Source organism: Convolutriloba macropyga, unplaced genomic scaffold (assembly GCF_964194025.1).
Source record: "Convolutriloba macropyga unplaced genomic scaffold, txConMacr16.3 SCAFFOLD_3482, whole genome shotgun sequence".
Classification (NCBI taxonomy): domain Eukaryota; kingdom Metazoa; phylum Xenacoelomorpha; order Acoela; family Convolutidae; genus Convolutriloba; species Convolutriloba macropyga.
Genome location: NW_027450185.1, coordinates 8,364 through 25,957, shown reverse-complemented (window position 1 = coordinate 25,957; position 17,594 = coordinate 8,364). Strand labels below are relative to the sequence as shown.

Here is a 17,594-nt window from a genome sequence, read left to right as displayed (position 1 = left end):
GTCTGGGTTGTAAGGGCAATGGTTTGAGCCAATCTCATCTATAATTGTCAGGATCAATTTATGTCTGATTTGTTTTTTCTAATTGAAACGAAAACAAAATTGTTCATGTTATGTGTTCTGTTTATGCCCAGTGTTTAACTTCTCCATTAATTTGTGTAGTGCACTGTTCGTTCACTGTAAATCACTTTGTAATGTTATAGGGTTTTTGAAAGTAATATAAAAAAGGAAATGAGTTGTAACTTTTTGATATCATGAAACCAAACAATTAAATCAAACAATTGAAACTTAAAGATATTGAGAACAAAAGAGACATGATGCGACAAAGAAGGAAGGACAGACAACGTCGTGATTATATTGGCGCTTCAATGAATTCCACCAACAAATGAAGCAAGTGTAACTTCAGATGACACAACAAGCAAGTGGTCCTTCATCAATGTTAATGGGAGTGCTACAACTGTTGGTAACTGGTCATTTTTTTCTGGTCAACGTCAACTCTGTGATTATAAAACATTTATAAAAAAACAGTCGGGAAGTAGTCAAAAGAATTGCTCATATTTCAAGGTCAGGAGAAAGCATCATTTTGAGAGTTGAAACTGTAAGAGCCGTTTTATTACGGTGATCTAAAAATTAAGCTTCCGGGCTATTATAAGTTGGTAGTGGGTTAAAAAACAAATTGACAGATAGCCTATTCGAATGTTGGGATGAGGAACTATATGCCAAATTGAACACAGTTTTTTTTCATTCAAATTTTTCGAGAAAAGCTGGGCTACAGAAACAAAGTCTTTATTGGTGACATAAAGTTGTAGTTGTTGTCATTTACAAAAAATTTGAATTATTCGGTTCCTGTGAAGTTTTTTCAAAGACTAATATGCCAAGACGAGCATGATGTTTCTTTGGAACCAGCCATGCACCGCACCCCCTTGCCCAGTTGCCATCGCCAGCTCCATTAGGCGCATCCTACTGACTTCATTGACGGCTTGGGAACGTGTCAGTGCCTCATCAGCCGTGCGTTAACGCACTCCATCACCCCAGTTGCAATCGCCAGCTCCAGTAGGCGCCTCCTTCTGACTTCATTGACAAAACTAGTCCAAGTAGTTAAACGACGTCTGCTCAACAATCTTAGCTCAGCAAAATTGACACTTGTTGTCTTTTCAACCATTGTCACGGAAGCGGAATGTCTTGTGAATTCCAGGCCATTGGCTCACGTCAGGAGCGACAACAAGAACGACGATCCTCTAACGCCAAAATCATTTTCCTCTTGGGACAATCTTTTGCGAATGTGCCAACACTTCTCTTTCAAGAGTCAGCCAGTCTGAAGTCGACATCGTGGACCATGTCAAACAGCGCCTGCAACAGATCTGGAACGACTGCTCAAGTGTACGTCCCCACCCTGAATCAGAGACGAAAGTGGACTTGAAAAAAAGCTGCTCTGGAAGTGGGCGTTGTGGTTTGGAATCTGGCCACTAGGACGCGTCACCAGGATTTTCACCGGACCCGACAAAACCTGCTATGTATTGCCAATTAAACGTTATGTATACGTGATATCACCTCTTCTAGGATATTCAAGCCATACTAGTTTGTTCAAACAGGCGTACGAAATCAATTTTTAGCGAGGGTAGCGATCAGTCACAAATTTGCAACAAGTATTTTTCCGGATAGGAAGGTCAAAATAACATGAAATTGATTTTTCTAATTATCAGAAAATATCAAACTGTTGTGCCTTTTCGAACGACTGTACCGATTTCCGGCTAAACTGAACTTTTTTTTCGATGCAGTCTTAAGATGCTAAGGCTTGCAGGGACTCAATAATTTACCAGTCATGAATGATTGGCTGCAAAGAAAAACTTCCTTTATTAGAAGAAAGTTTTCAATAAATACTAAACAGGTATCTTTTATTATCGAACTAACGAACGTTTATATACGACCTAGCATTACTTCCCAATGAAATTATTTGGGCTTTGAACTTGATCAATACTGATAATGCCAAATGCTATATTTGCTCCGACATGTTTGTTTTATAGTTGCACCTTTTGGTTATAGTAAACAATATTGTTGAGTATCAACTTATCCATTAAACTAACTTCTCGTGGAAATTTGGAATTCAAACGCCAACGTCTTCGCAAGAAATTTTGGACTCGAAGTTTTGGATGATATTGGCTAAAAATGCGTGCGACCTTATCTTGCAGCCGAGATTGCCAGCAGTAGTTTTCTTGAGCTGCAATTCTGACTTTATTTCTTGGGTGGCGGAAGAACATCACATCACCTTCAGGCATTTGTATCTTTATTGCAGTCTTTTTGATGCTTTTTTGTTGCTGTTATGCATTTCATAATTCGCCGTTACTGATTTACAAACCCTCTTTTAAAATTCCTTGCACATAAAAGAAATGCTTAAGAGAGGTAAAAACTTACAAAAACCTGAAAGTTGGCGATTGTATTGGCTGTTCAAGTTACGATTAAATTCCTTTTCAGCCATTTTCATGTAAAAAAAGTTTCTATGTTAATTGCATTAACTTTTGAGCTCATACTATCGTGTGACAATACTATGGCAGAGAGAGAGAGAGAGAGAGTGAGAGAGAAGAGAGAGAGAGAGAGAGAGAGAGAGAGAGAGAGAGAGAGAGAGAGAGAGAGAGAGAGAGAGAGAGAGAGAGAGAGAGAGAGAGAGAGAGAGAGAGAGAGAGAGGAGGAGAAGAGAGAGAGAGAGAGAGAGAGAGAAGAGAGAGAGAGAGAGAGAGAGAGAGAGAGAGAGAGAGAGAGAGAGAGAGAGAGAGAGAGAGAGAGAGAGAGAGAACCAAGACTTGGGTAGGTCACCCGAAACTTGGAACCTCTCTGGTTAGAGAGTAGCCAAAGACTTGGGTTTCTCTTGACAGCTGAACCAAATTTCTCTGTGCAGAGTGATATCTAATTCAAGCAGACAAGCGGCGTACTTTTTTATTCTTCTTCGGTAGACCGGACAATAGATCGATAAGATAACAGATATAAATTTGAAAAATTGGAGAATATATTGAGAATAATCTTAATTCTCACTGGCTGTAATTAAGCGTTTTTGTGAAAGCAATGAAATTACTTCCATCTGGACGTGCATCGCGAGTAATGACCATGCCTTAGTGCCTGTGGATATGAATTTGTCACAGCAGAACAAAATAGTACAACCTAACATGTTTTGCGCTGCATTGTAAGTGAGCTTTCAAATCCGATTGGCCAATACACAAACTGATTAATTTCGTTTTCTATCAGTTGACCCAATTTTTGTTTTCAATCTGTTCTCTTTTTGATTAATTGTCTTAGCACCACTTAGCACCAGATTGAGGCCTAAAATGGTAAAATCTTTTTATAAATCTAATGCATTTAAATTTGAGTCACAAAATTTAGAGCCAGCTTTGAGTAAAGACAAGCCAACATTTAATTTTCCTGTTCCTGAGAAAATAAATTAGAACGTTACATTTTTTTAAAAAAAATTAGCACCAATCGATTTTCCTTTAGCACAATTTTTTATACTGAAAAACTCAGTAAAAATATGTTTTTTCCAATAAATAGCAAATCCTTTTTGATGTATACATTGACCGTTATATCGAACTGTACGCCACATGAAATTATTCAAATACAGTATGTCAGTATAGAACTTTGGTATACCTATGTAGTTTAGTATATGTAGCTGGTGGTTAGTACATAACTTTATAAAAGAGACAGGGTCAATGTGACAAGAAAGGAAATAGCAGTTTTGCCTACTGTCTGTCATTTTTGAAGGAAATTGAAAACGCGATAGGAAAACTAACCAAGAAGATCAGCTGCTGAGTAGTTGTCATTGCATAAGATTTATTTTGTTATTGACTGCTAGCTGGAAGCAGGTTGTACCGATTTTTTTCTTTCAATATGCACCAGGAGCAAAATCATCACTACACCGTTATTGAATTTTCTACGAGCGGAGTAAGTAAGGTCTTTGGAATAAATACTATCGGTTTCCGGTTCTCACGGTTTTGTCTGTCATTTTTGTGAGGTCGTTCCAAACTTTCCACCTAAGCGAATTGAAATACCTTCACATTGATGCGACCCATGAAAACTATCATTAGTTTTAAAATAAAAGCATCGATTACCAAAAATTTCTGTTTTTTCTTGTTTACGAATATTCGGTCTTTTCCAAAATCTAAGTCTAAACTAGCAAACGTTTCTTTTTCAAAAACATTAAAATTGAAAAAGACTGAGCTGAATTTACAGCGAAGTCCAGTTAACCCAAATTACGGACAAGTGCAGCCGATTGGCTAACCAAGTTCTCAATTTTGACTGGTCGAGCAACCAACCAATTACATTTCAGTCGGAAACAATTCCTATTATAGCGCAGATAGTTGATGACTTGGTTTTAATGTTGATAGACGACGAGGCAAATCTTGATTCATTGATGACAAAAATGGAACAGATGAAGTGTATTTTGAGTTTTTTCTTGGGACCTACTCTCAAATATGGACCAATCAAATTACCTGGGTGGGATATGATCAACGTGAAATGCTTGCTGAATTCGGGAGAGAATCCAAAAGAATCTTGGAATTTGTGTACGTAAGTATGTTTCCTTGCCCCGATGATTTTAAGAGAGTGTTGTTGTTTTCAGTAATGATACCCATTTATCGCCGGATAATAGCTAAAACAAGTTATACAACGATATTTCAAAATTATTTTTTTATGAAAGCTTTTTAGTTTCTTTGTAATTTAAAAACAATTTATGCAGTGATATAGTTGTTCGTCAGTTAAATCTTTCGATTTTTAAAACAACCGCAAAAATGCAAGTGATTTAAAAATCATGGGGACAGTTGTTGGATCTAGCTAGACTTAACACCAAAAATGTTAAGAGTAATTTCAAGAGTTTAGTTTTGGTAGCATCATAGATTTGGTAACTACTCTTTACTCTTTCAACTTTACTCTTTCTTGGTAGATTATAACTTTTAATTTTTTCTGCTATCTTTTGTAAGGAGAATTTGTATTTGGCAAACCGGATCTTCAGCTACTTTTCTGTGTTAATTTTGCTTGCAAATGTTCACATTTTTGCCATTGATTTTCTTTTGCTCAAAAAAAACAAAGACAAAAAATTTTGACCTAAACGTAAAAAGTGCAAAAACAGTGAAGGGGACAGGAAATCGCCGTCATAAAATTCACATTAACTTATCAAAAATCAACCAGGTGCTTCCGCAGAGATTAGAAGCAGTTGAAGAACCTTCTTGTATTTACAAGCAAGAGTTTGTATCGAGATTCCATCTGATTTTTACTTGGATTTCTAAAAACCAATTTGACAGCAGGACTCAAACTATTTTAACAGCAAATTTCAGTTAGATTGCTTGTTCGCAGCACTTCAAATCAGCTACAAAAGCCATCAGACAGCAAGAAATAACTTAGAATTTGTCAAAACTCAAAAATGGTCAAAACTGAAAATTTTACTAGTTGGTACCGAAAATTTGTTCACCCCCCCAATTTGTACACCCCCTTCCCGATTTGTGGAAGAGAAAACCTGAGCAATTCGAGGTTATGGCACACAGTTAGGGTTACCTCTAAGCTACTCATGGACCCAACGAACGTTATCGCATCACACCCACAAGTGTGGCTATTAGCACTTATATGGTGCAAAATTGGCATTTTTTGATGTATTGTTTCTTAGCTTGTTTATTTTAAGATACTTTAGGTGACTATTAAATGTCGAATACCGTATATTCAAGGCAATTAGAGCCACGTATTAACCATCCCTGCTTATGTCAATACGAATAAATAATGCCGTTATTTGAAATTTACTATGTAAACAATGACCTAAATCGCTTTCTTGATAAACCAATCAGAAACAAGTAGCGATGATGTTATAAACGATAAATATTTGATTATTTACCTTGTGAAGAACCAGGCCGGCGTAAAACTCGAGAACCAGGCTGTGATATATCGGTTCCGCTGATATTCTTGAGTAGCCGCAACATTTGATCCGCCAATCCGGACAACAACATGAACAGCGACGAATCTTCGATTCAATTACGTGGACCCGATCGAAATCCTTACGATTACTGGAAAGAGCCCTGATAGACATTGGAAAACGGCTCACTAAAAGTTGTCAGGCCAACTCATGGGATTAGAAAATTAGCAAGCTGAATTGCTCAAAAACTTTGACGGACACCTTGCTGATGTGAAAAGTCACTTGGCTCCGAATAAAAAAGTATCTGCAGATAAAGCATATTAAAGTTTTTTTGAAACTTACGATGAACTTGCGCAAAACAGACAACAGCAGAAGTTACTATTAAAACTTAGTATTTCAAAAATTTCGACAGTGACACCAAGCGTATCTTAGAAGGAAAGTTTTGCGATGGGTAGTTGAAAAGGTGCCCCTTATCCGAAACCTTGAACGTTTCTGCACAGAAATCGTCGACTATCGCAAGGACACACTACGAGCATACAAATTAGTAGAAGCTACTAAAATTAGTAAAAGCTACTAAAGTTTTAACGAACTGTCAAATTTGGAAAAGAAGTTGAAGGCAGAAAACTTAAAGGACTCCAAAAACCAGACATTGTGTAATCAAATAGAAGAGCTAATAAAAAACTAGATGACAATTACGCAGAAATGATTCAACCAAAAAAACCAGAAGACTGCACCAAATTGTTTCTTTATCTCAGCGATAGCAGGAGTTACTAGGTATACCTGATCAAGCTGTACGGGCGCAGCAAGGATTGTGGCAACCAAATATCCCTAGTGTCATCCACACCGGCTGGTGATAAAGATCCAAACGAAACTGTAATTGATACAAGACATGGAGCAATAAAAAACCCAGAGGAGAACGTCGAGGTCTCTTCATGACATTCTGCTACACACGGAAGCAGAAAGGAACCCAGTGTCGCCAGCTCGCAATCATCGAAAAGGCGACAAATCGACGAAATGGAGCTCTGAAACCTAAAAGCTAAGAAAGAAGCAGAGCAACGACTGCAAGAGTGGCAGTCAGAAATAGAGAAGGAGCGTGAGGAAAAATTTTTGTCGCCGGCAAGAAGAATTACGTCTCAAGTTGCAACAACAAGAAGGTGAACTACGCTTGCGACAACATGAACGAGAGCTCGGAAACAAAAGAAAGAAAGCTTAAGACGACGAAGGTCAAAGGCGCATGGAAATTGAACCGACAAACAAAAGTTCAAGAGCATCTGGATCTCAGGCAGAGGACTTAGAAAATGTTGGATCAAGACCCAATCTAGAAAGAACGGCAAGCGGGGCAGATTCAGTTGCCCAACAGTCAGACCCTAGTCGACCAATATCTCCAAATGTTGTGATCGACCATCCTAGGAATGTCACACAGGTTAAAGGTGACAAACATTTCAGCGCCTACCAGAAAACTGCCCGTTTTTGCAGCCGGGTGCACAAATTTTCTCAACGCAACTGCATGATTCGAGTGTTCTCAAGAAAACTGAAATCTCCAAATTAATTAGGGAAACAGAACCATAGATGATGTTGCCCAAGACGACGTTCCAGCGACAAGGACCCTCAGCGTTCCAAAACAGGCAGAGAAGCCAGAGTCCCAAGCACAACTCTCGCAACAGAGCGATGGAAGGCCAAAACCAAACATCAGTGAGCCAAGCTACTCCCACAAGTAATTTATTAACCGAAGGGTGATCTAAGAGGATGAACAAAACTCCAGCTAAAGGAATTCTCAGGAAACGCCCTGGAGCGGCCCGAGTGGGCAGAATTTTTCGATGCCATTGTGCGTCAAAAGAGGCTGAGCGATACTGAGAAGATGCAGTATCTGAAGATTAGCCTCACTGCTCACGCAAAATTTGCATTTTCTGGACTGGGTTTCAGCTCACAGGCATTCTATCAAGCCTGGAACGTTCTCTGCAAAAAGTTTGATAGACCGAGAGTCATTGTTGAATCTCAAATCAAAAAGATATACACACATCCCCCAGTTAAAATTTATGACTCCAGTAGCATAGTTTGATTTGTAAATGTAGTAACAAACACAGTTAACATTTTGACTCGACTCGGATTTCAGCATGGCCTGGAATTGGAGGGAGTTTTGAGTTCAGCAACAAGAAAAATTCCCCTTCAGCAGAAAGAGCAGTGGCTACGACATCTTCAGGGTCGTCGACTACTAGCAGCAAACTTGATTGTTTTCAAAGACTGCTTAGAATCAACTGCTTTCAAACATAAAGACTTGTTAGCACAGACCAACTCCAATTTTCAAAGTCGCGAAAAGCCGAAAACAAGTACTTTCGCATCCAACGCTGATGGTTCTGCAAAACCAACGAATTCAGAATGTCCGTTCAAAGACGGACAGTACGCCATTTGGAGTTGCGAGAAGTTTATATCAATGAAACTGAATGAGCGACGAGAAATTGAGCAGAAGTTCAGACTGTGTTTCAATTGCCTGAGACATGGCCATCGGTCAAAGGATTGAAGAAGTAGAACCTGCAGCGTGCCCAATTGTGAAAGACGACACAACAAGCTTATGCACAGTGACTTCTCAAAAAAGGAGGCTACATCAAATGCCTGAGATGCTACGACAGCAGTAGCAACGATGATCACACAAGGAGGACTCCTTGTATTGCGTATAAAACTGGTGAATGGAAAGCGCAAGCTGAACGATCTGGCAATGTGTGATACGAGATCCTCAATCTCATTTGTGGACAAGTCAATTGTATCTACACTGGAACTGCAAGGCAAAAAACGAAAAAACGTCTTTGTCAGTAACAGAAATCCACGGATCACAAGATGTCAAGACGAAAATAGTGCCGATATCTGTTGCAGCGCACGAGAAGTCTCGACCATTGACAACAGTGCAATTCTTTGTTCACGAGAAACTGAAATTGGGTGACCAGGTTGTACATCTTTAGGGGTTGAAAGATCGCTACCAACATCTGAACAACTTGCCAAAACAGAGGTGAATCTAAACGAGGTTCAAGTAATTCTTGGAAAAGACTAAGATGACATCCATCACCCATTAGAACTCAAGACATCAGACGACAAAACTGCAACTTGGGCAGTGAAATCGAAAATAGGCTTTGACTTAAGTGGTCCCCTACCAGCAGAGCAGGCAGTAGCTCTTGCTACAACAGCAACCTCAGTATCAGAAGACAAGTTAGCAAACCAGTTGAGTAAAGGGTGGGACATCAAATCCTACGCCTCAAACTGCGATGTCACCGGTCATTGGAAAGACGAACAAAAATCAATCAAAACATTGGAGCAAAAAACTCGATTCACCGGTGAAAGATACGAAGTTGGACTTCTATGGCGAGAAAAGGAAGTGAAGTTACCAAATAACTTCTCCTCAGCTATGGGACAACTCAAGTCCTTAGAATGACGCCTACAAAAAGATGATACGTTAAGAAAACCTCATCAGAAAAACAATGACACTGAGGTCAAAGCTGGTTATGTCCGCAAAGTCCAACAGTTTGAACTGAACGGAACCAGGGACAGGCTTCAATGGTACTTGCCACATCATCCTGTGATCAACCCTCACAAACCCGAGAAACGCAGAAGAGTTTGCAACGCAGCAGCAAAATACCAGGGTGTAGCCCTGAACGAAAAACTTCTATCTGGACCAGAACTGCTACAGAGCCTGATCGGAATGATTTTTTCTTTCCGAGAACACGAAATAGCACTTTAAGCCGACATAAAAGCAATGTTTTGTCAAGTTGCTGTCCCAAGCAATGGCAGCCGCTAACAACGATTTCTCTGGCTGGAAGATCTACAGCAGAAGATAGAAGTCTACGAATATTCACGACACGTTTTTGTGGCGAAGAGCTCGCCGACTTATGCAAATTACGCTTTTGCATCAAATTGAGAAATATAACGCGAAAGACGACGAAAATCTTGTCAAAGCTGTCCAGCAAAACCTCTACATGGACGATTTCATCAAGTCAACCAGAACTCCCCAAGAAGCGATTGAGGTTTACAAAAAGTCAGAGAGACCCTTAGTAAAGTTGGATTCAATTTCACGAAATTGATAGAAAGTCACGAAGAAGTCAAGTCACAAGAGGCAGACAGATCAACGAAAACTGTGAAGACTTTCGAGGCCGAGTCACAATTATCATCAATTTTTGGACTGATCTGGAACGTAGACACAGAGAGTCTAATAGTCTGTCGTGGAACTGAGCAAGAAGTTCCAGCAAAAAACTCAATGAATTGTCCTGTACTTTGTCTCAGCAGTGTTCGACCCACTTGGGATATGTTCACCCTTCACGATAATATTGCGTTTTCTGCTCGAAAGCAATTAGGCAGAAATGGGACAAGCATGGAAAAAAGATTTGTCAGCAGAACACTCAAAACTATTCAGTGATTGGTGCTTTGAGTTGTGAGAAAAAAAGACGATGTCAAAAAATCAACTTTATTTTGAAAAAGGATGTACAAACTTGTGACTACACATTTTTCCAGACGCGTTAGAGAAAGTAATGTGCATCGTGGCATATCTGCAAGACGAGGCAATGTTGAAACTTACCTATGTGATAGGAAAATGCCGTGTAGCACCTATCGGAAACACGATGATTCCGAAGTTAGATTTTCCAGCCGCAGTATACGGAGTTTGTCTCAGAAAGCAGATATTGAGAGAAAATGATGTCAGAATTGGCAAAATATATCATTGGACAGATTCCTCTATAGTGTTCGAGTGGTTAGAGTCAGCTCACACACAACAGCAAGTGTTTGTTGCCAACAGGGCAGCAGAAATACTGTAAAATTTTTCCATGGATCAACGGAGACATGTCAGAGGCATCGAAAACCCCGCTGATATTGGCACAAGAGAAATGTCCATCGAAGGCCTCAAAGAGTCCGGGTGGTCAAACGGGCCGGCATGGCTCCAGACAGGTCAGGAAATAAGGCCAAAGCCGTGGTGTCAAGGGAACGCAGCTGAAGCTGAGCAAGTTACCAGTACTGTGGACACAGAAACAGAACTAGACCAATTATTTGACGGGAAAAATTTAATACCTTCAGCAGAATTAAAAACTTCATTGCCTACTGCATGAGGTTCAAGATGACGAAGCAAAAGGGACCCACAAAACAGACGGAATCCATCAAGCAGAACAAGTACTGTTTCGATTTGCTCAAAGTGAAAGCTCCCCAATGTTTCAAAGTCGATAGCAAACAGTCAAAAAATCACCAAAATATTGAACATCGCCAAACTGTCACCCTTTATAGAGAAAAATTGAACAATTAGAGTCAAAGGCCGACTGAAGCATTTAATCCTTTATTACAATGCAAAACACCCAAAATTGATAACAGCGAAACATCCAGTTGTTCAATTTCTGTTGGAGAAAGCACATCGTGACAACCTATATGAGGGAACAGAATTTTGGAGAAACATTCTTCAACAAAAAAACTGGATCATCGGATTCAGAAATGCATTAAGGAAAATCAGGTCGAGATGTATCACATACAGACACAGAAACGCCAACCGGATTCATCCACCAATGGCAGACCTACCCCGAGAACGATTTGATGAAAATGTGTTCAAATTCACTCATACTGGTGTCGACTACTTCGTACCCTTCGAAGACAATTTCCTACGACGTACTTTGAAGAGATGGTGCTGCCTCTTCACTTGTCTAACAACGAGAGCAGTGCACATCAAAGTGTCACAGTCCTTGGACACTGAGTCATGTCTAGCTGCAGTGACAAGATGCAGAGCAATACGTGGCAACCAAACACTATCATCAGTGAGAACGGAACAAATTTCGTTGGAGCACCCAATGAGCTGAAAGCCTTCATGACCGAGTGCGACAAAGCTAAGATTGAAGGAGACTTAGCACAGAAAAAGATTGTTTGAAAATTCAATCCTCTGGTGAAATCTGGGAAAGACTGGCTCAAAGTTTCAAGAACGTCTTGATCGCAGTCTTGGACAATTGAAGCCTCACCGACGATGTACTCAGCACAACAATGTGTCTCTTAGAGCAAACACTCAACGCAAGACCCCTGACAGCAGTAAGTGATGACCCTGAAGATTTGCAGTGAGCGCTACCTCGACCTGAGAAAATCTTTCAAAACGGCTCAAGCATATGCCGACATGATCTGGAGAAGTTGGACTCTTGAATACCTTCCACAAAGGAACCAGAGATCGAAGTGGTCAAAGGAACATGTGCGAAACCTGAAAGAAGGTGAAGTTGTGTGGCTATTAGACGACTCTTTGAAACACTGTGAGTACAAACTACGACAAATCATTAAGACCTTTACTGGCAACGACGGTGTTGTGAGATCAGCGAGAGTCGAAATGGCACATGGAGATCTATACCGGCCGGTCGTGAAGTTAGCGCCATTTTTCTACGATGGTTTTTTCCGAGATCTAAAACAGTGCCGGCGATGTTGGCGGCACTTCAAATCAGCTAGAATAACTTTTGAAACAGAATAAACTTAAAATTTGTCAAATCTCAAAAATGGTCAAAACTGAAAATTTTTGCAAGTTGGGACCAAAATTTTGTACAACCCCAATTTTTGGAAGGGAAACCTGAGCAATTCAAAGTTATGGCACACGGTTAGGGTTACCTCTAAGCTATTCATGGACCCAACGAGCGTTATCGCATCACACCCACAAGTGTGGCTATAAGCACTTATATGGTGCAAAATATGCTTTTTTTGATATTTTGTTTCTTAACTTGTTTATTTTAGGATACTTTAGGTGACCATTAAAGGTCAAATACCGTACAATTGAGGCATTTAGAGCCACGTATTAACCATCTGGGTTTATGTCAATAAAAGTTAATATTGCCGTAATTTGACATTTACTTTGTAAACAATTTCCTTAATCACTTTCTTGATTAACCAGTCTGAAACAAGTAGCGATGATGTTATAGATGATCAACATGTGATTATTTACTTTAACCCAATTGAAGCAACCAAAGGGTTGAACTCAACCGGAATGAACTTGCCAGAAACTTACAAGTTAGCCATTCTAATTTCAAGTTCTTACAAGCTAATCATTCCGTTTGCAAGTTCTTTCAATTTGACCATTCGACTCGCTTTTTCCTATAAGTTAGTTATCTTTTGCAAGAAACTTGGAAGTTCTCATTAAAAAACCACTTGGTTTTGACTCGGGCATACTTGTCTGATCAAACTTAGCACTAACTTTGTCTGTTTTAGATTTGACTCGGGATGAATAAAAATTTTTAGGAATAGAACTTTCATATTAGAAAGCCTTGACTTCATACATTCAAAAAACCATAAGACTACGATTTTGTCATATACGAAGGTTTTATTACGATAATTTTTCCATAAAGAGAGTTCTATGACTAGAACTTTTTCATATATGGAAGTTCTTAGATTACAACTTTTCCATAAATGGAGGTTCTAGGATTAATACTTCCGCATAACAACAAACAGGACGTTTTCAAAGAATCTTGATTTTTTTTTCGAGAATTTTCATGAGCTTCTTAAACTACAAGGCAAAACAGTTTGTCTGTTTTTTTTGCAAAATAGGCAACCTGGAGAACTTTTTTCCAAGACATGACACTGCAAAAATCTAAAATTTCAGATGGGGCAGAAATATTATAGCGCATCACAAAAGCAACAATAAAAACAAATTTAATATACAGCACATGGCAGAAGTTCCCTCTAGGGGCAGAAACGGATTAATTTTTAACGAAAATTTAATTAAAAAAAAAAACATTTTACCCACCAAATGTTAACCGAAAGCGGTCAACAACAAAACGCGATACCTTACAATCCTTATGAATAGAAAGCAGTACCAAAAATATATGGGTAACATTAAACAACTCCTTGACCCAGAAGTTTCAATTACATTTTTTTAAAATACGATGGACTTTTTGAATAACATTTTACGAAATCACAAAAATTGATGTTATATAACACTTATGGTAAGTTTTCTTAAATCGTGGCCAAGGTTAGCCGAATGCACAACTTTTGTATAATTTTGTGCGGTCTAGACTTAGTTGTAAAAATGAAACTAACCTTTTCTATTCTTGTTGAAAATCATAAATAGTCAATTTCATTAGCCTTCCAATCCATTTTAAAAAGCGTTCTTAGTAGAATGGCACACCTACTGAGTTTAACACACAAAGGAAACTAAAAAAATTGAGATCCAAAAATTTTGCTTCAAAACATTTTTTCTCTCAGGCCTAAATAGTTGGTTTGATATTTATTTTACCGGTGATAACGTATTTATAAAATTGATTTCAAGAAAACTGATTCTATAAAAGTTTTTTATTTTCATAATGCAGAGATCGAGGGTGACTAGTTTATTAATTAACAACAAACCTTATCAAGTTACGCATTATATTAAAATCGACTGATAGTAAGCACTTAAATTTAGTTTTGCGTTTTAGTTTATTTACTGAGTTTTATCCATAAAAAAATGCAAAATGTTGTCATCTGAGGCTCAGATTTCAGCTGACTGCAGAATAAGCAATTTTCGAAACATGTGTTGTCTAAATTTTAGGTCGGCTTTTTTTTGTTTTGTATGAAGTTCTATGACTACAAATTTTTCATACATATTGTGTCACAGAAAATTAATAGTTTTAGATTTTTTTTTCACTATTTTTTTTGAATCATTTTATTTGCTCTTTGTTTCAACAATTTCCTGATTTCTCTTAAAATTTTTTATATCGCAACTTTAATGTTATGAAAGTTTTATCACTACAACTTCTCATAGACCCCATAATATGAACTTGTAATTTTATAACTTCGTGAGTTATGGGGTCAACCCGTGAGCTCTACTTTTTAGCTGGTGTCACAAAAAGTTAAGTTAATCTAACTTAAGCTACCTTTGCCAAAACGTTTGGCAAGAGGAAAGTGCAAGCACTTGCATATTTCACTAGTTATTTTTCGGTTATTTTTCAAGACTTGAAAATTAACAACTAAACAGAACCGGACCTAACACTTCTCGGAAAGTTTCCTCATAGATGTGACGTAAATAGCTGGTTATTGCTTTTCAATGCTACTTTCTTTTTCGAGAGAAGCTTGTGATTAGATTTATTAGATTGATGATTCAATAAGCGGGGGTCTATGATTTGAAGTAACGGGAGTTTGTTTCGAATTACCAAAATTTGTTCTGCTGTGATGGCCTTGTCCTTCGGAAAATAGATTTTTGAACCCCGCCTCCTTCCCCAGACAACGTTTTTGTACTCATATTTCCACCACGTCACGCCTTGTATTGTTGCAAAAGTTTTTTTCTGATTACATGGTTGTTTTAGTGGAAGCCTTTCTTTATTCGTGGGAGTATCTCTATTTGACGAACTTGGAACTTACTCTCGGGTTAACAAAAATGAACCCATCATCCAAAAACGAAGCATCTAAACTCACAAATTTCCTCCAATCAGCGTGCAAGAAAGTTTCCGTAGCGTCAAATCGCGCCTCTTTTGCAATTTTGTACAGACAGCATGAAATGATTTGTTATCACACTAACAATTCCTCAAAACAACTTCTGCACTGCGATTCGTTGACACAATTTCTGATCATGCTGTACATGCTGTATCCAAGTGATCAAATGATCGGTTCAGTTGGCAGAATTATTGCTAAGAAGAAAACAAAAAAGACAAGCGAGCATTCACGAACGGAGTCTGCGATATCACCACCTAGTCTCTCGAGGCAAGTATTTTTTAAAAGCTCTTCCTAGTATACAGATTTAAAAAAATCTGACAAAAAATCCAGCGGAAGCTTTTACAGAACCTTTTACCGCGGAAAAATTTTAGTTATGCGCTTAATGTTCTGAGCTTTTAACGTTGTAGCTGTAACTCTATTAAAACAGTCTACCAAAGCTTCAATTTATTCTTAAAGCTAAGCAAAGTACAATCCAACAACGTATAAGCATTGTTAACGTATTAAGGTTATGGCGAACATATCAACAAGTGGTTTTTAGACGGCAATTTTTGATGCTCTTTTGGCCGGTATTTTGTCTGATAACGAATCAGTTTAATGCCAGTCACCATTTTGTACCAATGAATCTAAAAACACGAAAATTATTGAGCCAAATCATGTCTTATTTGATAGGTCTTATGATTAGGTTTACTTGAAATTATGTGATTTGCACTTTTTCCGAGCTTTGTACGTAAATTGGAACAATTTCTATGCGTATTTAAATACTCGATTCTGATTGGCTAAGAAAAATGACGTATTTTGGTATATTTCTCGCTTTACTCAGTAACATCCCCCGGCCCAGAAGAAGATGTTGGGAGAATCGGTACTAATTTTACAAGCGGGCGAACGAGCGATCCGGAGGACGTGCGCAAAACGGCGGAGCGTGCGACGCTGTCGGAACCGTAACGAAGTTCAGTGATCCGAGCAGTAGGGTAGTAACCCCTTGGGTTGGTCTATTCAACTACCCAGACCAAGTCGTCGGTCTTAAGGTGTTGCTCGGCAGGCGTATGCCACTTGCAACGTCGGTTCAACGCCGGTACGTATTCTTTGATCCAACGAGACCAAATAGCGTTAGCGTAAGACTGCGCGCGGGCGTAGCGTTTACGGTGATCAAACTCATCTACGCCAATGATGGACGGAGGACTACGTGCATGGTTACAGAGGAGAAAGTGATTAGGTGTTTATGCTCCTAGGTCGGACGGGAAGGCGCTTACGGGCGTTAGCGGACGTGAATTAAGTGCATGTTCGACCAGACAAAAAGTGGTACTTAAAACCTCATCTGTGAGGCGACGTGTACCAAGGATTGTGTAAAGCACGCGCTTGAAACTACGTACTAGCCTCTCCCAGATGCCACCTTGGTGTGGCGCACTGAGCGGGTTGAACCTCAACTTGATGCCTTTGTGGGCAAGTTCCACGGCGATGTTGATGGTGTTCCACTTATCGATGTTCTCGCGTAGTTCTTTTTCCGCGCCAACAAAGTTAGTACCATTATAAGACCAAATAATGGTCGGTGTACCTCGACGAGAGACGAACCCCTCCACTCCCATTACAACCGAACTGGCGTCCATGGACGGCACGATTTCAACATGAACGGCACGAGTAGTTAAGCATGTGAAGAGGAAACCCCACCTCTTCTCGGTGGTCCTACGTACAGTAACGTAAAACGGGCCGAAGTAGTCGACCCCGGTGTTCGTGAACAGGGGAGACTGGTGTGCGAGTCTTTCTACTGGGAGGTCAGCCATGATTAGTTGGATAGTGGCAGCTAAAAATTGTCTACACGTGACGCAGTTGGATTTAATTGAACGCAGTGAGGATCGTAACTTAAGGATGGTATAACGTTCTTGTATTTTAGCCCTCAGGTAGTCAATATCTTGATGATGATGTTTAAATTGGGTGTGCCTGAGGAACAACTTTACAAATGCATGGCGTGCGTCAAGAAAGATAGGATGTTTTACATCAAAGTCAACTTCGACCAACCGCTTGATGCGGCCTGCCGATCGGATTAGACGATTTGGCCCAATAAATGGTGAAAACGGGGCAAAACGGCTACTCCGTTTAACGGGTTTGTTTTCGAGGAGATCTTTTCTCTCCGCATTAAATGACTCCCCTTGGACAAGATACTGGAGATGACGCTCGGCTTCGTCAAGCTCCGTGGGGTCTATGATGCTACCATCGGCATTACTGTAACATTGACGAGACGGTAGCAAGCGGAGTGCGTACGCTGTTATCCGTAGCAGCTTCTAATAAGAACTGTACTTATCGAAGGGAATTAGTTGCGGTGGCGGTTCCTTAGTTG

At 39.4% G+C, this 17,594-nt stretch overlaps 1 protein-coding gene across 1 annotated transcript; it reads left to right on the top strand.

Annotated features, from left to right (window-relative positions):
* Positions 1–1,174: 1,174 nt before the first annotated feature.
* LOC142355691 (uncharacterized) lies at positions 1,175–15,529 on the top strand (the record flags this gene model as incomplete). The annotated part of the gene is made up of 3 exons (XM_075407773.1): positions 1,175–1,377; positions 4,213–4,544; positions 15,136–15,529. Coding segments are annotated over exons 1-3 (929 nt in total), but the record flags the coding sequence as incomplete, so codon positions are not given.
* Between the last annotated feature and the right edge of the window lie 2,065 nt (positions 15,530–17,594).